Source organism: Ambystoma mexicanum, chromosome 1p (genome assembly GCF_040938575.1).
Source record: "Ambystoma mexicanum isolate Mex_15411 chromosome 1p, UKY_AmexF1_1, whole genome shotgun sequence".
NCBI lineage: Eukaryota > Metazoa > Chordata > Amphibia > Caudata > Ambystomatidae > Ambystoma > Ambystoma mexicanum.
The window spans coordinates 717,412,623-717,435,720 of NC_090921.1; the positions used below are offsets into that span (position 1 = coordinate 717,412,623).

General features: G+C 46.4%; 1 protein-coding gene across 2 annotated transcripts in view; it reads right to left on the reverse strand.

Annotated features, from left to right (window-relative positions):
* Window positions 1-23,098, reverse strand: part of EFNA3 (ephrin A3) — a 587,719-nt gene that overhangs the window by 73,013 nt on the left and 491,608 nt on the right. For both annotated transcript variants that reach the window (XM_069650154.1, XM_069650155.1), the window contains exon 3: window positions 8,914-8,979. In XM_069650154.1, coding sequence (XP_069506255.1) covers window positions 8,914-8,979 — 66 coding nt within the window. The remainder of the gene's footprint in view (window positions 1-8,913; window positions 8,980-23,098) is intronic.

The window sequence follows — 23,098 nt, forward strand, 5'->3', positions numbered from 1 at the left end:
GAAATCCCATTATATTCTGGGAACAAGGAAGATTAGAGGATCACACAGTGCACAGTGTATTGCGATGGTCTCAATAAGGTACACTGAACGACCGTATAAAGTCTGGTGAATATGTATGCATGGTATACACGATATATGTAGCATATGATGATTTGAGGATCTGAGAATTTGGTAATTGTTTTATTTTGCTTTCTTAATGTTCCACGAAATATCCAATGCTATAGAATATGCTAATGCGGCTATTTGATATTATGAATTTTAAGGCGGTTGACCTTGTTTTAATGTTATGAAACAGACTTTCGCTAAAATGATATGTACTGCTGTTTGTATGATATTTATAATACTAGTATTACGATCTAGTATAGTTTAGTTTATTATTTGATAATGCGCTCCAAACCCTGGGGTAGTAGGGCACAGCGTTCACAAGAATACTTAAGCTTAGGTTACATACAGAGGATGCATTACATGTGTTATTACCGTATTTACAGTACATATATACAAGAAATACAAGATATGGGTGCCTCACAACACAGAGGGCAATGAGATAGTCTATAGTCAGGGTCTCAGGAGTATCATGGTAGTTATATGCAATGATCCAGGGTCTAATGCAATCATATGAATGAATTCCTATTGTGCTATTTAAATGTTTAATGTATATGTGTAAAGTTTTAATTTAAAACTAACGCATTAAATACATAAACTGGTTCTGAACAAGTAGGTGCGGACAAATTTGCTGTGTGATGCATAAAGCTTTTTTGAACCTTGGACAAAAAAGGGAGGGTGGGTGTGGGCACGGGCACCACCTTATTACTGTGCATAAAAGTACAGGGATTAGCAGCACAAATGGACTAAAGCCTGCTACCGTGATGAAGTAACTACTGCCAAAAAGGCAGTTTTCCATGAGACCAGCTGCAAGTGGGCTGTGACAATAAGTCCAACCAAAGATCATGTGCGCCAGGGTAGGTAGCACTACTTCCAAATCCCAGACTGGTTGACAAACCAAAAAAAAGGGGAGGGGGTGGAGAGCCCTTACTGATGCCCTTTTACCACATCATTTTGGACAGAAAAAGAATGTTCTTCAATACTGAGGTAGGTGCAACACCTACCCGCCTGCAACCCTGATCAAGCCAAGCAGGAGTCAAAGGACAGAACAGATTCCAGACTAGAAAGTAGAGGGTATCTGACAATCTCCAGAGACTAAAGACAACCATTTACTGCAACATGTCACAGACGGCATGACAATCACTCAAAAATCTCACTGGCTGTTATTCAAGTCTATGCAACAAGGACAAACATACTTGTCCTTGGCACTTAAGGGGTTAAGGGTTTTAATTGGTGATTCAATGGGCCTAGGGCTTCCCTCACCCTCGTCTCAAAGCACCTCCTACCCAAGCCAGAAGGCCTTAACCCTAGGCTAGTATACAGCGATGCATTTCTCCCTCACTATGCCAATCTCCAAAAGAACAGATGGGTTAACCCAAAAGCACCTGGCCATTTCTCTCTAAACTCTCGCAGGAAATTCCTAACTCTTCCTACTCTAAAGAGTTGCTAGTGATCAAGGGGAAGAGGGAATTGTGCCTTGCAGACATTTTGGATAATTCAGTCTTTCTATCATGCTCCCTCTCTCCTCTCCCTTTCTAACACGGTCTCCCACTCTCTTTCCAATTCCAACCACTGTCTTTCTCACTTTCCCCTCACCTGCCCCTCCGATTTCTTACACTCCCCCTGGGTCTCTCCACAATCCTTTAATGTTCTTGCTCTCACGCCCACTCCGTGCTACTTCTTTCCCTCCACACTACTACTTCAGTCACTCTGCTTTCGCACAGTTACACCCACTTCACATTAGTTCTTCGAAGTACACTTGCCACACCACCATGCACTCTTACACAGCAGTACCACTTCCACACTCTAGCCAGTACCTCACCTGTTCCTGAAAATGCCTCCTCACTCCAAGCCTTGCACCCTCCTGCTGGTTACTTGGTTATACCCCTCCACCTCCTCTTACCTCACTGAAATAACCCACACTTCCTGTGGGGGTCTTATCCCCCTCAAACCTCTGATTTGGACCGGTGTCCAAGGCCAATCTGGCACTATGTTCCCCTCTCAGGACATGCTGTGGACACCAACAATTATCAATAGTGTGCCAAGTCGCGTCCATTTGCTCCAAGCAGAGCTGCCGTGGAACTGCACTGGCAGTCTAGGAGGTTGACTGTTTCAGGATGACTCATGGTCGGGTTGAGGCTTCCCGGTGTGTGGTGTGCTTGGCTTAATGTAGGCTCCTGCGCCCCAGGTCCATAATTCTTCTTTCAGGATAGATGTCACTAAGTAGATTATGAAAAAAACTGGCAGGCATCTGAAATAGGAGGTATGGAAGGAGATGCATGTGGACTGCTTAAAAACAGTCTGGGGTGGGGCAAGGATGTGGGGACCTTTCAACTACCACTGTCCTCCCTAGGGGCAGCACTGGCTATGGAGTTCTCCCCAGTAGGCCTCCCACCCCGATTGAAAAGGCTCCCATCTTGATTTCCACCCCGTCCTAACAAGAACAGGGTACTGGCCGTGTGACAGATCCTTCCAACAGGTGGACACATTCCTGGCTGCCTGAGACAAACGCTATCTTCCAGAAAAGCCCAGTATCATCTTGGCTAGTTGCTCGAGAAAAAAAGCTGCCATCAGTTGAGGGGGTGGGGAATCAACCTAGCCTCTGCTGGTTGAGACGACTTTGTATAAGAATGCAAGGACAAACTGAAATGCTCATGAGGCCTAAGAGCTAGAGCATGGCTGGCTACCGATGAGCTATCAGGAGCTTCTCATGAACTTCCAAATCACCTTGGAAAACTTTTGACTGAAGGATTGAGACAAATGCATAGGTACTCAGATTGTTTCAAGTGATGGAAAAGAGCATTGCCCTGCGACGAAACACCTCTGCCTATCCACGGCACAAAGTACACCAGGAGTCATTAAAGCCACTGCTCCTGGTCTGAAAGCAGGGCCACTACCTCTGGGTTGGTTTCTCATTCTTAGTTATGGTGACTGAGGTAATCTGCCACCAAATTGCTTTCAATCACTATGTACAAGGACACTACCAAGAGTTTCTAAAGAGGGGCACACTCCCAAAGATGTACAACTAGCATCCATTGCATAGAATAGAGATGTTCACATCCTGTGTGTCTTAAATGAAGAGTTCTATTATGAGAGCATTTTTGCTCTGGGTGACCAGGAGGCCCGTGAGGAGGGCCATGGAAGATGGCCTTTAGTTCAAGGAAATTGTATGTGTTCCAAACAATTGTGGTCAGACCAGAGATCGTGGGTGGAGGGGCTTTAGAGCCCCACAATCCAAACATGAAGGAATCAACCATCACTGCTGCTTGAGGCTCAAGGTCCCAGAAGGATGAGCCCCATAGAGGATTTCCCCCTTCTGAGCCCAACATAGGAGAAAGCACTAGATGCACTGCAAAATGTTTAGGACAACATACTGTGACTGAGAAAGCGGATCATATACGGATAGACAATATAGGTGCATTATGAGGACTGAATGGCAAAGAGAACTTCCAGCATGCAAGAGACCAAAAGGCCTGTGTGTTATTAGAACCACTACAGCAAGGGCCACCCTTAATAAAAAGATACGTGTGGCAGTCTGGCTATCCTAGACCCTTATCCAGGGTGGGAGACAACGTTTCCCACTGACTCTTCCAAATGAAGCCTATGTATGTCAGCCTCTGACAAAACATCAAGAAGAATATTTCTTAGCGAAAGACAAGTCCAGGGAAAAAAGGCCGTCTAGGAGGGCCTGAAGCAAAGAATGGGGACTAAGAGGGGATGCAGCCAGCACCAACCAATCATCTAGATAAGGAGAGGCATGAATTTCCCCCAGTGAGGAAGCTGAAAACTGCTTCCATCAATTTGGCAAAGACTCCCTGAGATGGTTTCAATGCAGAGACTATCCTGCCGTCCCAGAGGTACCAAGTGAAAACCTCAGACAACCGATGTAATGGGACCAAATGGGGACGTGAAGGTGTGCATTCTTCAAATCGAGATGTCAATGCAAGGAGAACTGCAGGAGAGATCATCTTGAACCTTTCTTGAGAGAGAAAAATGTAGACATGACTGGTTTATAATGGTATGCACCCCCCCCCCCATCTGGTTCCTTTTGCATACCACAAATAGCCTTGAAAAGAAAGCCGTCCAAGAGGGGACCGTACTGGACATGATAGTGGTCATGCTCAGAAGCTTCTTCACCTCCCAGAAGAGTATCACTGGACTCCCTTCTGGCGGAATGGAAAGAGTTTGGTAGACTCAAACCATAATGCCTGCCTCCAACTGAGTGCATACAGGGCTCCAATGAGGTGCTCATGTAGGTCTCCAAAAATCTATTAGCCTGTCCCCCACTGGGGAAAGATGCTCTGCAGTGGCTAAGTCATCGTTTTTACCCTCTGTTAGAGGCAGGGGTGAAGGTGAGGAAACGTTTGAGCGTAGGCTCTTACTGGTTTTGTTAGCGGCTGGGGACTGACCCGAAGGCTGGTGCTTTCCATCATAAAAGTAGTGAAAACCACCCAAAAACTATTTTTTCTGTTAAGATGAGGCTGAACAGAGTTATGGGGCAGCTTTGTCAGGGAGAGCAATGATGTTGCCATCTGCAGTGAAATCTTTCTTTGTGAACACTTCATCCGCTGAGGACCGAAAGCACTTTATGCCATCAAATGGTAAATTCATAAATTTGTGTTGGATTATCAGGAGAAACAATGATGCCCTAAGCACTGGTTTGGTTCCACATGTCAGCACTCCTACAAACTCCAGGATGCAGTATCAGTAGGATGCAGAGAGGGCTCCATGTCATCCCAAAAACAAGAAGAATGAGAGTCCCCTAGGTCGCTGACAAGGGGGAAGCAACTAAACCAGATGGAAATAGCGCCCAGGGCCCGTCTGCAAAACAGGGTTAGAGCCATATATGGGAAAGAACAACACAGAAAATGGGAGAATGGCAGATATCAAGAACATGACAACCATTCTTCATGGAGGTTAAGTCCCATAAGGTAGCTATGGGTGTTATAAATCCACCATTGTTTGCGTTGCAAAAGTCTGTTGGCGATAGAATAGACATCTACGACTTTAACAAGTTCAAATGCCCACCATTTTTAAATCCTCACAATCATGATTGTATTCTATAAAGTGAGAAACCAAAAGGTGTTGTGTAATTTTTAGCCCTGATCTTGGATTTATGCTCTGTGACCCTCAGTTTAACCGGCCTAGATGTTTTACCTATATATGATTTAGAACATGGGAAAATAAGGACGTAGATCACATTTTTCGAATTACATGTCATGTGGTCTCACAGAGTCCAAAGTCTCTTATTAATGGTGACGGTATTACATGCTGTGGTTGATTAACATTGACAGCAGTAGCTGCATGGGAAATGTCCACAGACCTTTTTCATTCCCCAAAGAGAAGAGATAGTCTTTGGCCCTTGCATGACTTGTGCTCTATCAGCTTTGGATAGCCAATTTTTAAGATGGTTACCCTTTTTGAAGGCATACATCGGATGTTCTAAGGTAGGGTTATTCAGCTGTAACAAAGGCCAATGTCTGCCAATAACTTTAATGGCAGGGTGGTGTATGTCATAGCACACACCAACCGTCAATTGGACACATTTTCTCTACAGTATTTAGTCAACAGGATTTCACAATGTTGATTCTGAGCTCTCTTACGGGACTTCCTAAGCACATGAGATGGATACCCTCTTTTGTGAATCCTCTTATGTACAATGTCTGCCTGAGTAGAAAAGTCCCCTTTATCCATGCAGTTCCGTCTGGCTCTCAAAAATTGGCCATAGGGAATACTGACACATAGGGACTGGGGGTGAAAGCTGTCATAATGCAAGATGGTGTTCCGATCGGTAGTCTTACAGTAAAGATCTACAGCAATAGCCCCATCTTTGGCTTTCACAACGAGGTCTAGAAAAGGTATTGATTGTCAGTTGTCATAGTAAATTGTAGATACTCGTTCAGCGCATTAATCCATGTCAAAAACTGCTCATGGTCACCTTTCATTTTACTCCAGATGATAATGATTTCATCTATATATCTTTTAAAAAAGACAATAGATTCCTGAAAAGGATTAGAATCAAAGATGCAATTTGTTTCAAACGACCACATGATGGTGGCATAGTTTGGGGCAAATGCTGCACCCATTGCAGTGCCCTTGATCTGTAAAAAGAAATATTCCTTAAAGCGAAAATCATTCTTGGTCAAAGCTATTTCTAAGAGTTCAATGAGGAATTCACTGGGGACAAGCTGGGGATCACTTCTTAAATCCAAGAATGCTTTCATAATTGGAAGGGACTCCAACTGAGGGATGTTCGAGTACAATGACTTGACATCTGATGTAATAAGTATATTGGTGGAAGGATTGAATGGTAAACCCTCCAAATGTAGAATAGCATCCATAGCGTCAGCTAAATAGGTGGCTGTAGAAGCTGCCAAAGGTTTCAGGAAGAAATCAAGAAATTGACCCAAAGGTTCCAAAATGGAACCACACAAAGACGATCGGCCTATCAGGCGGACTGATACAATGGTTTCCAGTAGTAAATTCTTTTATTTTTTAAACAGTTCCAATGAATAAAGATCCCCATTCATTAACAAAACATTAAGATCATGATAAAGTGAGTTACTAGGAGGCAGTAACATTTTGATGTATTTAGTTACTTGTCACCATTTCCATTTCGAAGCTAGCGAAGATGGACCCAATTCGTGGCAAATAATCGAGTTGGGTATTGATAAGGACAAACCCAATGTTTTTTCCATAGAATCTCTTGTGTCCTATTCAAGATAGGGTCGACATTCATCAAACACATATCTAGGGTGAAAAGAATAATGGATTCCATTTTTAGTAGGTAAAATTCCAACAAGGGCAATATATATATATATATATGACAATACAACCATTTACTAAATAACTTGGGATGTTTCACCTCACATAAAAGCAAGGGGACAAGTCATATTTATTTAATTAATTGTCAAGCAAGACTTTTACACATCGATTGAAACCTCTGCATGCTCAAAGCATGCGACTACACCTCAATTCTAATGCTTAATACTTGATATCTACTTATTGTGATGAACCCAAGGAATTTGTAATCTCTCCCCCTAAGGGGGAGCCACCACCTTTGGGAATAATGAGGTGAGTCTGCGGTGCTTAACACCCCTAGGGGACAGGGCAAGCATGATCTCACATGGATGGCCCTTACTCCCCTTAGAGGACAAGGAATCCCCAGGTAAATATTTTACCACACCTCTTGAAAGCAGATTCCCAGAAGTTTGGTTATATGGGGATTGAACAGTATAAAAACGTGCAGGGCCCTTTAAAATTGAATGGCTTGGTTTCTGATCCCACACTGTTAAAGTTCATGCTTGAAGATTAGAACCAATGGTGTCTCCTCGCTCCCGTTTCAGGGACAAACATAAGAAAACCATTGTCCATATGGAGAGGGAGAGAGCTGGCCTGAATGCGCAAAGTGGCAGCCGGGGCTGGAGTGCAGATAAGACCTCTGATCCTGGAGGTAGGGCCACGCAGTCTGAATAGGAAACAGACTGTAGAATGCTGCCGAGCACAGGATGGTGTAGAGCCCACCGAGTCAGCAAGAGACTGAACCATTGCAGACACGCCATACCGGTGTTCAGCAGCAGCAATGCCGAAGTTCTGGCAAGCATAGATAGAAGAAACTGAAGCGGAAGACTCAAGCGAAAGGACCGTAGCAACCATAGAATTTGCCTCCCTTGATGAGCACTGCCGCCAAGAACCAGGTACATGGAGAGGAGCGAAAGGGCGTTGAGGCCATATTGCCCACAAGGGCTGAACCTTCAGAGAGACCGGATAACACCATTTAGGACTGAGAAACTAAGTACAGATGGGGTGAGAACAGTGCCACGTTGAGACAGGCTGAAGAGCCAGCAGATCGTCCAGAGATTCTTGTATGAAACAAGCAGCTGGTTTACAGGACCAGTTACTCCAATTGATAAACGCTTGGAACAACAAAGACATTTGTGTGGGGGTCTGGTGACCCCATTCCCTAAAGGCAGGAAAGACTTATTTAGAAGTGTATCAGCAGGCTGAGGCCAGGTCGAAAGAACCAGAGAAGCAAACATATGGCAGTCAAGAACCAGTCACCAAAAGCCAAGAGAAGGGGGAAGTAATCTTTTCCTTGCCCAAGTTTGTTTCTTTTGTTATTAATGACAGAGTTGATACTAGGGTAGATTAAGTTCAGACAGAGGAAAATCAAACAGGTGCTCTCTGAATTTCTTACATTTAATTCTCTGAAGGCTCACAGTGCCCCCCCTCCCCACACCCTTCTTCCTTTTTCTCTTTGCCGGTTTATTGTAAAATTATTACAGCTCTTAGAAGCGGTGCAATAAAGCATGCAGGACTATAAAGAATATTCCTATTTTACTGTTATGTATCCCAGGTCTCCTCTCTATCGGATGTGGTCATAGTAATCTTTAAAATAACGAGAATAGGACACAATGTAGGCAGCGCAGAGCACAAGTGTGCTGCCCCCACCCCAGATATTTTAAAGATCCAGAAATCTGCAGACAAATGCAAGGATCAGAAGTGGTTTTACACAAAGCACAGCAGGCAGTGTTTGTACAGTTACAAAGGATGTAACTGGGGCACTTTGAAACAATATTTACTTCCTTTATAAGCGCCTAACAAGCAAATAATAAATAAATAAGTTAAAGGCGAGTATAAATGGTCAATAAAAATAGACAATGTTTAACATGGCTCGCCTTCCAGCAACATCAAAAGGCAAGCAGATTATTCACTCTCCTGGAGATGAAACATCCTTTGGAGAGGGGGCAGCACATTGCAGGGCTCGGGTGCCTGTGGGCGGAGCATACATATTATGCAAGTGGTACTTACTGGTGGCACAGCATACAAACACCTTCATCTTCAAGCAGGCTCGCCGGTGGTTGTGAGTCGGCGTTGCTGCAATTAAAGAAGGAGAGCATAGTGAGTAGACTGGTTACCTTGCACTTTTCCCTAGACAAGCAAAGCTACCCAATAGACATAGCACCACGTGCAGCAAGGCACTTCCAGATAGCCTCAGGGCTATGAAGCCATTCATCAGCAGTGGCTGGGCACTTTGTAAATGCCCAGGTAACACCATACAGTGCCATGCTTCCCTCCAGTGACAAGTGACAGGCACCATATCTCTTTAAAGCCCCTTTGCACCCTACCCTACCCTGACCACCCCCTTTCCACAACCAGGGACCGGACGGTGGTGGGGGGGGTGGGTGAAAGCCCAGCATGAAATGTAAAAAGAAAAAAAATTAAAATGATGCTTTATTTTTTTTACCTTGGAGGAAATGGGCAGGGGCAGCTCACATGGTCAAACTGGACCATAAAACAGCCTTAGGCACCAATGAAAAAGTGGACAGAACTTAATAGTACCCAAGGGGGTGTTTTTTGTTGAAATGTAAACAAATTGTGATATTTAAAGAAAATGTATTCAGCAACAATGGTCAAAACTACTAGCTGCATTGTGAAGTAACTCCTCAAACTGGCCCACATTGGCCAAAAAAGTGGGCCATTTTGACTGGCCTACACTAGCATTTTGCAGTTTTGATACGATCATCGCCCCATTTCCCTATAGGCCGGTCCAAGACTGGTAGCTCATCCATAATGAGTGAGGGGGCGTGCACCCACTGGCCCCCTCACCCATTATGGCGGAGCAGAGGAGCAGAGGAGCCAGGCCAGTAAAAAGCTTTTCCAGCTGAGGGAGTGCTCCTGGGCTGGATGAACTGTCAAAGGGAAACACTGTTTGCCTTTGACAGTTCAGTTCCCCAGCCGCACATGATCACTGAGCCATGCAAAGTTGGGGCGTTTTGCTTCGCCAGCCTTGCATAGCTCATTGGAAATACTGGCTGGGTCACTGCATGTGTGTATGTGCAAGGGGGTGCTCCTACCTCGCACATACGGGCCGGCCTGCCCAAATTTTGCTCAAGTGGGGCCCAGGCCAAAAAAGTTTGAAGCCCACTACCTTAGAAGGTAGCAATGAATGGAAAATGCGACACGAGTTCAAATTCATCTCAAATAAAGCTTGTGTGGAATGTCTCAAATGTACATGAAAAGCGCTAATGTTCGATTGTTAACACGGACTGGCCACAAGAATTTAAAAGTAAAATCCCAAACATCCTTTTTCAAAAGAAAGCGGTCGGCTGAAGAATTGCGCACAGTTTTGCAGCACCTCAGAGTATTCACACAATGCATGACAGCATGCTGCCTGCATGCCTCAATAAAGAAAGCGGGTGGCCCACTCGGAGAATGTAAAGCTGAGGAGAGCACACAGACCTTGTGCTTGTCCGTGTGAACAGCACATTGGGCCTGCCTCCATTGCTTGCATCCTGCCACCGGCAGCCCTGCATTTATAATGCTAAAGCACATGTACAAGTAGCAGACTGCAGAGAAATAAACAGTGATGGGTGTGCGGGCTACTCCCACATGACACGAGGAACCGTGGGTATCAGACTGGAACACCTTGTAATCGCGTGCACATATCAGAGAAATGTCCAGAGTCACGCGCAAGCAGTCCATTCAGTGCAGATTTAAATTTTTCTTGGCATCCTGGAACCTATATTTCTGCCCTTCTAAGGACATTTGCAAAATTACTAGCACAAGAACACAGAGGTAGCGTAGCATGGACAATCCACACCTGGCAGGGAGTGAGCGAATAGAACTCGGCTTCATAACCAGAACACAGATTAAGTAGGTAGTTTACAGTAATAGCCACAAGTGGCCAGTCTGATGTTTCTAATCAAAACGCGTTTTAGAAGCGAGTAAAGAAAAACTACAAGTCCCAGAATACAAACGTTTTAATTAAAAGCCATGGGCGGATGAAGGAAACCGCCTTGTCATGGGACCAGGATGCAATATTAAAAAACCTGCCGGAATGTAAACCCCATCTATTGATCTTTCCGACTGTCCCATTTAAGTGTGAGATACTCCACTAGTCCTCGCTTCCCCGGACATACATCCCCCAAAACATGCTACTGGCAGTTCTGCATTCGTGAGGGGGAAAATAAATAGTAAACAAGGACGTGAAAAGATCAGAGCTAAAACACTCCGACTGGCAGAAAAAGTACAAACCAAAGAGAGGCAACACAGGTGCTCCGTTTTGTAGGTTTTGGAGAAATGTATTTAAATAAAGAAATAACGTTAGATGACAAGAGGGAACAGTAGTCTGTCAACATTGATAGTTTAATAGCCCCTTTGATTTTCTGTTATTCAGAGGTTACTTTGCATACAGACTGGCGAATATTTCCAGAGAATCCAATGCATGCATACCACGGGCCCAAATTGTATTTGGACATCGGATCATATTAAACAACCAATGTTTTTGCAAAGGGGTGGTGCCCCAGCAGTAGATGATCACACAGTAGACATCTTCCCTTTGCTGCTTTCCTAAGAGGAATCAGATCTAGTAGACAGCAGCTTGTGGGAAGTACGCCTTTTCAAGGCTACAGGGCCAGAAAGTATCCCCATAATAAACATGCTCGAAGTATTTATTTTCTCAGCAGACTGGTGCCATTGCAGCAATAACTGGCATTTTATTGACCTTGGAAGGATGAAACATATACAAGGTTGAAACATATTACCGCATACATCTTTAAAGCAGGCCCTGAACCCACTGAGTTAGGATAACATTATCGTCTTGAATTTGAAAAGTATATATCACAACCAACTGCGTTAATCAATCTGTAAATGATATTGGAAATTATAACATTTCACAAAGTATCCCCTCAATTACTCAGGGTAAGTCTGAGACATTATCCGTTTTTAGCATATGCAGTCTCGAGTCATTGCACTGGACACTATACTGTGGACAAAACAGACATGTTTATCCAAGTATTTTGCTTGATAGTACTTATCTGCAAAAAGATTACACGACAATCTATTCCGATCCTTTGCCATTGCAGAGTGAATCCTACTTTGGGCCTGATCACGACTTTGGCGGTAACACCAGCGGTAATACCGCCGGCGGCATTAGCCCTACCGCCGAACTCGCTGGCGCTAATAGCGCCGGATCACGAGTTCGGCGGTAATGTAATTCCTTATTCCCCATTGAGCACATTCGGGAATGCCCCATTCCCCATTGGGCTCAATGGGGAAAATTCGCGCTCTTACCGCCGGCGGATTTCCCGCCGGCGGTAACAGCGAAAAATTTCGGCTGATTTCCCCCCAGCTAACAGCTGGGGGGAAATCGGCCGAAGTCCTGATTTGGCAGACCATTAAATCCGGCGGTAATAGCGCAACCGCTGGATTTAAGGGTTACCGCCAAAGTCGTGATGAGGCCCTCTGTCTGGTAAATATTGGTCATAAGGATTTCTAACGTATTGTCAGGTTGATTTACCGAGTGGTTTGGTGCTCTGCAACTAAGCTTTAATTTAACACAGTAATAGTCTAGCTGTTGAAAGACAACTATTCGGAAAGCATTACAGGCTGATGTACAGCTACACATTGTTTGGGAGGGGGCAGAGTTAGCTGCATAAATTACAAACCAGAAAAATGGTGAAAAGGATATGCTGGGATTTTAGACAAACTGTGCGATTCTTTGAAAATAACTTGACATAGATTTCCTTATTTTCAATAGGGGACAACACTGGAATTATGTAGAATGTGTTATTTTAAGTGTGCCCTATGCAAAAAAGACTGAGTACCATGGAATTTTATTGGACTAACGCTGTGGCAATACTGCAGAGATTTTTGCATCTGGCCCAGCAATTTAAAAGGAAACCTCTTGACTCCTACCCAAAGGAGGGCTCCTTAAGCCAACCAATACTTGGTACCACCAAGAGCAGCCAGGAATCTTTCATTCATTCATTTTTTGGGATACTGAAGAAAAGGCTGGGCCAACGCCAGCAGCAGGCAAGCATGCAAATCATTACAGTACATTCAAGGTGAGAGTTTACAACATCCCCAGCTGCTGGGTTTCCAAGTTAAGTTGGAAAGAGCGGAAGGAGTCTCGGATGTTTCAACTAAAAAACATCTTTGGTTGATTTTGGATACGTGGTGGGAGAGGGGCATGGAGAGGTTGAGTACTACTCCAAGACTGAACCCTGGCAAAGCTAGGATGAAGGTTGGCAAGAAATGATAGAAGAGGCTGAGGGAGTAAATTAATGGACATTTCCACTTCGACATACAATAATAATTTGTTGTACCAGGTTGACCTCAAGCTAATTATTAGCCATCATAGTAGGATGTCATCTAAGCAGAGATCCAGCTGAGAAAAATTGATTAGAACAATCGCAAATGTGTACATGTCGCTTTCTATGATACAAATAGGAATGATATGAGGAGCTTTATTGCTGAACCATTCTGAAGATGGGCGTCAGTGGGCGGTGAGGGAAGAATATCAAATATATAAAATGGGAAACAGAAGAAATCAGAGGATACAACAGGTAATGAGAGAAAAGGAGAGTGCTAAGAACTTTTATTTGAGGAAACCCAACCGGAAACGTAGAGACCCAGTGGCTAGCCGAGTTCACAGATGGAATTCATCGTCAAGGCTATCTAGTAATATGCCATGGTCCACCGTGCCAAAGAGGGGCGTGAGGTCCAGCAGGCAGATTACTGTGGCTCTGATTTATCTGAGGCTGCAAAGGCATCATGCCAAATTGAAAAATGTGCTTACTCAGTCCCATATTTGGGAATAAAGTCAATTGATAAGGATCCATGATGTTATCAGAGGAGATGCGCTCTTGCACTGGGGCAGTGGCAAAGCTTCCCAGAATCTAAAAATACTGGATTGAAAAAGCGACCACTGGAAGTTGGATTAGGGTTTAACAAGTTTTTCTTTTTTTTTTTTAAATGAGGCTCAACCAATCACTATTTAAAGTATAAAGGCAAGCAAGATCTATCCATGAAGGAGTTAATATGACAATGTGCAATAGAAAAAAAGATCATGAAAGGGCCAAAAAACAAGACAATGACTGAATCGATAGATTTAAGATAGTTAAGTAGCATGACACTGGGAGAAAATGGAAGAAATTAAGAGGGGGATGGAAGGAGCGCCAGTGGGAAGGAGCTGAGACGACGATCACGGGTGCTCCCCAACATTTGTATCAATTGCAGTGAGGGAGGCCCTTACATACACATTTTCGGTGAATGCCATGCTTGAGTAGCCTAGAACAGAATTCCAGGGAGTGAGTGTGAGGAATTCGACCCTTCGCACAGGAAGAGTGCGCTCGCCTGGGCTTTTTTTGTTTAAAGGAATGAATGATGGGGCCATTCCCGCGCGTATTTTCCATGCTCACTGCACAGTAGAAAAATAGTCAGGTACTCTGGGAGGACACAGCTTACCAGCGCCACCCTCCCCGGTCATGTGTAGCCGACACCTGAGAACCGTGGGTAAATCAAAAGCCTTTGGCCATGGGCAGCCTGATGAGAATTTCAAGGCACCATGGATTTGCATCTCCATTGTCAAACCTGTTGGTGGCGGCGAATACTGAAGATTGTTAATTAGCAAGACTCAGGGAAGGCCTGGGTGCAGGAAGTGACAATGGAGACCAGCCGCCAACACCTCTTTGTAATGCAATGCATCAACTTGGTACGAACACCCCTCCTTGGTATGAAAAGGGTGTGAATGTTCTGTCTGGAACCACTCCTTTCAGAGAAGAGAAGTATGTGAATGGTAGGAGAGCAAGGTCTGCCTGCAACCCCCTACTTCAAAGGAGGGCCATGTCGTGATCAAGTGCAGCATAGGGCTCAGTTAATTAGGGAGACACTTTGATGTACAGCAGACAGGAAGATGTCTGTTGCCAAGCACCCTGGTTCTGACTTGAAGCATCACTGAAAATGGTTGGTGGAGAGCCAGGATTGGCTCACTTAAGTTAGGCTTGGCCTACACCAATCCATGGGCCCAGTTTGGCTTTAAAAGAGGGCTGATACCCTCACTGATAGGATCATCTGAAGACTTTGCAAGAAGTAAGGAGGAGGACTCATTTGGATCCAAGCTGAAGGTACAGTCTACCTTACATCTTCCGCCAGCGAAAGAACGCCAGGAGTTCCAAGGGGGAAGCAAGATATCTCCCCTAAACATCTCCCAGGGAACAGAGGGAGATACCAGATTCAGAGGACCAGTCCAGCAGCTCCAGAACCGGTAGCTTGCCAGCACACAGCATGCCCTGCTGACAGCAAGCTTCCTAGGTGGGACGTGCCGGAGAGTGTCTGGACAAAGGACAAGTCCATTGCCTGCTAACACGCTTCTGTGCTTTGGGCCATCCGCATTGAAAGAACACAAGCCCTGCGCAGAAGCTAAATGTCACAAGCATCATCCAGCGTCCATCTTTTTAGGGACAATTTTCAGACAGTCGAGTCCTCGAACCACATCTGGCTGCACCGCTGACTGTTGTCACACTGCAGTGACCAGAGCCATCCGAGAGGCCTCGACCAGCATTCTAGATCCACCAACCAGCACAGAGAACAATTCTTGGCCCCAAGCTGCCACGCTGGACAGGCTGCAGATGTCCATCCAGGCTCGTTTGCTGAACTGCCTGCCGCCTGGTACCTGCAGCTGTCTCCCGCCACTATGTCTTATGGGCTGCAAAGAGCCCCGGAACCACCTTGACGCTGTTGAGCACTAAGAACTTCATCACCAGGTACAACGTGGTTCTGCCCTTCTGGTCCTTCTCTGAAGGCCCCTAGAGATAGTTACAACCCTTTTCCCCCTTTGGTGTTGAAACCAAATAGCCTTGAACAGTAAGACTGATTGCTTTACCAACTACTCTAGTGTCAGTATCCAGAGTGCACCCCTTTCCTTTGTGAAACTGTCTGTGTTCCTTCACAGCGTGGCTTGTAATTGTAGTGTGTTAGAACTGTCTGTTGTAGTAATAATAAAGTAGATATTTTGATACAACCTTGACTGGACAGTCCCTTTTATCATTGGGTAATACATTTATTTTCACTGTGTTGAAACCAACCAACGATCCACAACCTTGCGAAGATGAGTCTGCTCTTCCATCCAGGTTACCAAAATTGGACAAGGAGGTCTTATAATTTACTTGTATTCCAATCTGTTCAGATCCCTTCTGGTGTACTAGAGATGTGGGGTGGATTGATGGCTTAGAAATAGATATTCATCCCTGGATCACTGGTGCCCAGAAGTTGATTTGTCACAAAGAGAACTAGCCAGGGCCCTAGGAGAAGGGAAGAGCTGGAAAATTATCTTTGCAAAGCAGTTACAGAATACGGGAAGAGTGGAATTCTTGTTTAGCAATAAAGATAGAATGTTAGACCGGATCTATATTCTTGCCTGGCCAAATCATAGCAGTTATAACATTTGGTCTCTGGTGGTAGATTTGATTTTTTTTTAAGGTCATCAAAGCACTCACTTTTTTTGGTTTTAGAAGATTTTCCAATGCCAGGAAATAAGTAGGAAGCAGAGACTATAGTAATAAAAAAAATTGGCAAAGGCTTTGGAATTCAAATGCTCCCAAGCCGTTTGTTTGGTATCATCTCACAGGCAAACCAGATGTTTCATACACCAAGTTTGATTTGGGTGGGGTAGTAGAAACAAAGAAAAGTAAGGGAGATACAACAGCCCCCCAAACACGCAGGTCTGGATAGTTGAAAAACAGATAATTTAGAAACACTAAAGGCGATGCATTCCGGCCTTGCGGCATAAAATATAGTCTTTAAAATAAGCTTTAGAGATGAGGTATGATCAGGTCACTGGGATGGACTTACAAAAGAGACATTTTAAAGGCTTTTCTGAATTTCAGGTGGTTGGGTTTCGGTCTTGGAGTTTTTTCCAACCGGAAGATTGTTGTATTAGTCCATTTGCAGTACTGAAATGTAGGGCTCTTGTTTTTTTGGAAAGGCTGAATATGTAGGAAGGGCCAGCATTCCATAGGCTTTACTTGCATCGCAGAACACGATCAATTTGATGCAGGGTTGGATGGGTAATCAGTGGAGGTTGAGGAGGAATCCCAGGATATGGCCTCTTCTGCAAAGTCCCAGCATCATGGGAGTTGCTCTGTTTTGTATGGCCTTTAACTTGGCGATTATCTTTTGGGAAGCCAACACAAATGTTGTACTAATCTGGTCTCGATAAGACAGGGGTCTGCAACCTTCGCCTCGCTGGATGCTTTGTACTAGAACTCCCACAATCCATCACCATTGCTAGCTAAGGCTAATGGGAGTTGAAATCTAAAACACCTGGAGAGACAAAGATTGCACACCCCTGCACAATGACTATGCCTGGATTAGTACTGTTTCATGCTTTGTGTCGGGGACTAGGGAGATACTTCATAATAAGTGTAGTTTGTAGTGCAAGAAGCTGGAAAGTGCAGCTATTTTCAGAGGAAAGAAACATGTTGGTAAAAAATAATGCCAATATTGTGAGATTAACCAATGTTCTTGGATGTGAGATGCCATGGCTATACCACAGAGAAATATTTAACTTTTTGTTGCATTTAGGCAGTGACAGTTGCCAGTCAAATTGTTGTAGGGCTGTCAGGAAAAGATGAAACTGTGGATAGACAATGCTTGATATCTTAATGGATTCTGAACATAAGTGTTGTCTACATAGATTTGAAATGGCAAGTTAAAATGCTTGACGAGCGCAGCCAGCGGGGCAGACTAAGGATAAAACAAAAGGGAAATGGGGGGGATGAACCCCTTGAATGCTCCTCAGATGTGGGCTCAGACTTTATGGTGAAAGGCCTATCTGCACTTGGGCTGTGCAGGCAGTCAGGAATGGGATCCATTTTAAGGCTGTTCCTTCTATAGTGATGCAGGATTTTAGTCGGATCAAACTGTGGTTAACTTTATCATAGACTGCTGGAAGATTAAAAAGGAGGACTGTTGCAGGGTGTTTTTCTTCAGTGCTTTTTGTAGATGTTCTCTAGTTTCAAGCGCAGTACACTTGGGACTTCTCTGGTCAGAAACCAGACCGCTTAGCATGGAACAAATGCTTCATTTTGCTAAACGGTTGTACTAGTTTTATAGCCCAACCATTGAATGATTTTTGACTCACAAAGGAGAAAGGTTATTGGTTGATCGGACAGTGGGGTGTGTGTTGTGCTCCTTTAGCAGAGGTGTTATTTGATTTGAACATTTGTACTCACTCCGGACAGACTTAACTGTATACAGTCGCAGATGGTAAAAAAAGACCTAGAAGAGGCATGAATGACTCCTATACATAGACCCTCCCTAACCTGGCCAACTTCTATTTGAACAGGAAGGTTTTAAGCACCTTTAAGTGTTATGGTTTATGATAATTGCCAGCAGTTTACCTGAATAAGGGGAGCATTCCAGATATCTTTAATTGACTTTGCCGCTGGTGGCAACGCAAGAACTTGGGCTGTCCTCCTCGAGGCTGTGACCCCTGCTGTCTTCCTCCCCCCCGCCTGCTGATCCTTCTCCGGGGGGAGGTGTGGGCGAAAACACCTGACCCCCGCCTGCAGACCGACTCTCCGGCGGACCGCGAGGCCCACTCCTAGGGCCCCCATCACTTCACAGCAGACAGCGGAGGGGGCCGACCGCGCCTGCCTGATCCGAGATTTCTTTTGTTTCCCGAAACCGGCCTGCTACCCCGCTGCTTCTTTACATCGCCCTGCGACGGGAACGAGACCTAGCGGCCTCTCGATTGCGCACCCGGCATTTTCGGTGCGGGAAGGCACTGTGTGGACGACATGTCCGGCAGGAAGAGCAGGCCCAAGCAGCAGCGCCAGACCATGATGGACACCTTCGCAGCCTGTGAATCCCCGAATCCTGAGGGAACAAACAAAGCGGCCCCGGACGATCAATCTAACCCCACGGCACCCGTGGCTTCAGAGCCTAGCAACACCCAGATACTCGAAGCCATCAAGCTTTTTCAGGCAACAATAGAAAACAAAATAGATGCCGTTGCCACACACCTGGGCCTCCTGCAACAAGATGTCCGCTCCCTGGCTGGCAGGACTGAGGCGCTTGAAACACAAGTCCGGGAAAACACTGAATCCAAAACTCACCTTCTTCGAGATGTCGACGAGCTTCAGCAAAGAGTCAAAATCTTGGAGGACAGAGCTGAGGAGGCAGAAGGAAGGGCTCGCCGGAACAATATATGCCTTCTCGGTTTGCCAGAGGCATTCCGAAGGCTCCGACCCCACTAACCTCATTGAGAACCTCCTGCTACAAGAGGTAGGAGCTGGCAAACTCTCCCAGGGCTTCACCATCGAGAGGGCCCACAGATCCCTGGGCAGAAAACCACGACCGGGGGCCCCACCCAGGCCGGTGATAACGAGAGTTCTCAACTACAGGGACCGTGAGGTCATTCTGGACTTTTCCCGAGCTGGCGGCAAAATCCAACGAGACTCTGTAAAAATCGCCATATACCCTATTATACCTTTCAGGTTCAAATGAACAGAGCGCAGTTCATACACACCAAGGCCAGATTGAAAGCCGCCGAACTGCGTTATATGCTCTTGTATCCTTCCAGGCTTAAAGTATGGCATAACAGCAAGGCGCACTTATTCGACACCCCGGCCCAGGCCAGGGACTGGATGGACGGATTACAGATCCCCGATATTGAGGAACGGAAACGGAGACCGAGATAACAATCCTCCTGTCATTTAGGGGCGGGGGGGACTATATTTGCTGGAACCGTTACGCAGCTGAATGGATCCTTCGTGCGGAGACCCGGAGTCCTTGTTCACTCAACCCCCCCCGATTGTTTTCCCTCTTTTTGGGTACATATACCCGCCCGTAGGGCACCTGGAGATCGATGCACGGTCCAACGGAGCAGAAACGGGACAGTCATAACGAGGGTAACCTCGCTGGGCCAGTTCTATGTTTGAAGTTTTTTTCACAGTTAAGTAGGGAGGGTGGGACTACGGGAGTTTTTGTACACGTTTTTGCACAAGTTGGCGACATGCACTGGGACACAGAGACCATGGGAACAATTCACATGCAACGCAGCACCGCCTAGATACCGAGCTCCACCCGTTTCACAGAATAGACCACACCACCCCCATGGCTGACACAATAAGGGTCGTTACCTGGAATGTCAGGGGCCTGAACAGCTTTGTTATACAACGACGGGTCCATACTTACCTGAAAAGATGCCGGGTCGGAATCGCCATGCTGCAGGAAACTCACTTAATACCCAAGAAACTGGAAGCCCTGGTAAAAACTTGGCGGGGTACCCTAATAGGTTCGACTTACTCATCCTACGCCGGGGGGGGTTCTGATTTGGATTGCCCCCACTGTTCCTTTCAAACTCACTAGCACTAAAACAGACGAGGGTAGGATGGTGGTGGTGTGCGGCTCCATAGAGGGCAAAGAGGTTCGCTTGGTCAGTACTTGCGCACCCAACCATGACGCGACTGCCTTCTTCCATTCCCTTCATGCACGTCTCAGCCCATACGCGGACAGAATAATGATATGGGGGGGTGACCACAACTGCACCCTTGATCCCCTACTTGACAGATCTGATAAACATGACCGACCCCCCCCCCCAGCCAAAATACTTTCCACACTAATCCAGCAGTTGCAACTCATTGATCTATGGAGGGTCCAGCACCCAGAGCAGCGAGAGTACTCCTACTCCCCACCCCACGCTGTACACACCAGGCTGGATTACATCTTTCTCAGTCGAACGCAACATTCCATATTTGTTGATGCGCGCTACCTGCCTAGGGTGCTGTCGGATCACTCTCCCCTTCTGGTAACCTGGGAAGTGTTTCCGCCCACACCCCCCCATACCCACATGGAAGCTGAGGTCTGAGGCCCTACTTGACTCTGCATTCAAGGAACACATTAAAGATAGCACTGAAGAATATTGGCTAAATAATCTGCATAGCGTTAGACACTTGAGCACAACTTGGGAAGCATATAAGGTGGTCATGAGGGGCAAGATGATTGCAGCAGTCGGGGGAGCCCAGAGATCTTACACCCTCGCTTGAGCATGCAGAAAGGGACCCGAGTACGCTCGAGGGTAAGGCTGACCCATCCACTGACCACTTAAAGAAAATGGCCGAACTCAGACAAACCTGCCTAACTCATTGGGAATCCCTTGGTAAACTGAGTTACGCCAAACACACAGAAAGAATCCATGCCCTGGGAGACAAGCCCGGGAAACTCTTAGCTTGGCTCTATAAAAGGGAGACCCCCAGGCCACCCATCTGCCACATACTCAGCCCCGACAGCACAGCCGTACATACCCAACAAGAAATCAATTTGGTCTTCACGGACTTCTATCGTAACCTGTACTCCGAAGTCCTGCCCTCCTCTGATAGCAGGATCGAGGACGCCCTTGACGCCATCGACCTACCTAAACTAGACTTGCAATTGGCTGAGACCCTTGATGAGCCTGTCACCCCCGACGAGGTCAAGGTGGTAATCAGATTGCTACCAGCTGGGAAGACCCCGGGTTCGGATGGGCTCCCCGGGGAATTCTACAAGACCTACGAGGAAACTCTTGCCCCAATATTGCCCAGGTCTTCAATGAGGCCTTTGAGCGAGGCATCCTCCCGGACTCCATCAACGAGGCCGTGATTATACCCCTGCTTAAACCGGGGAGGGACGGGGCGGATTATGTTTCTTACAGGCCCCTCTCTATGCTTAATGTTGACTGTAAGATCCTCACCACCCTGCTGGCGAATAGACTGCGCAGAGTTATCCCTCTGCTGATCCATCAGGACCAAACGGGATACGTCCCATGGCGCTCCATCACTGAAAACCTGCGCAGGCTGCATCATGTCATCTATAGCACTGAGGGAAGGCCGCAGAAACTTGCAGTGGCATCACTTGACGCTACCAAAGCCTTTGATTCGGTGAGGTGGGACTGGCTGTATGCCACCATGGCCAGAATGGGGATAGGCCCTGTGTTCCTTAAATGGACCCGGCTGGTTTACGCCAGCCCCACAGCGAGGGTACGTACCAACAAAACCTATTGCGCTAAATGGTCCCTACACAGAGGCACCCACCAGGGGTGCCCTCTGTCCCCCATGTTATACATCCTTGCCACTGAACCAGTGGCGGCCTACCTGAGACAGGAATACGGAGAGGGTGGTATTAAGATAGACAGGGTGACCCACCTCATCTCTATGTACGCTGACGACACCCTATTGTACCTACAGGACCCTGAGCACATCCTTCCCTACATCTTGGAAACCCTGGACTGTTTCCACAAGCTCACCAGTATCCAGATCAATAGGAGCAAGTCTTGCCTTTATCCCCTCGCTGCTCTCTACACCGATGAATACAGGTCCCTCCCCCCTCTGGATCTCGAATGGCAGGCTACTTCCTTCAAATGCTTGGGGATAACTATACACCGCAACCCAGCCACCGAACACATCCTTAATACCGTGAGGGCCAAAGACTCTCTCACGAAATCTATGGAATTCTGGAGCCGGCTCCCGCTTTCGATGGCTGGGAGGGCGGGACTCCTCAAAATGGTCGCCCTTCCCCACCTATTACATAACTTCACTAAGGTCCCCTTCAACATCCTCCCCTCTTTCTTCAAAGATCTCAACAAACTCTGTAGGGGCTTCCTTTGGCAGGGAGGCAGGCACAGGGTGGCATTGGAGACTCTCCAAAACCCGTACGAAAGGGGTGGACTTAAGATCCCCAACTTTGAGCTGTACTTCCTCGCCAGCCAGCTGAGACATGTCACGCAGTGGATGGCGGACAAAAGCACGACAGACACCCGCCTCCTTCAGCCGGCCCTCCGCCGGTTGTTACTCAGACATACTGTGGGCCGGGGAGGGTACTACGAGTCACTGCCCTTACCCCGCCAAGCTCGGGATCCGGCTTTGGAAAAGGGCCTGCAAACTGGTCGGATCGGATGACCCGTTTTCCCCACAGATGCCTATCGCTGCACTCATGGTCAGTCATTCTTGGGGGCATGTCGAAACACGTACACAATGGGAGCCCCTTGGGGTGGCCACACTAGGGGACTTGATTCAAGAACAGGAAATACTAACCTTTTCGGAACTCAGACCACGGGCCTCCCGGCTGGACAGTTCCTGTTACACAGGGTGGTTGTACAGGCCTTGTGCAGTAGATGGCCGGTCACAGCTGACCTGACTGAGGAGAACGAATGCATCGAAATGATATTGAACTC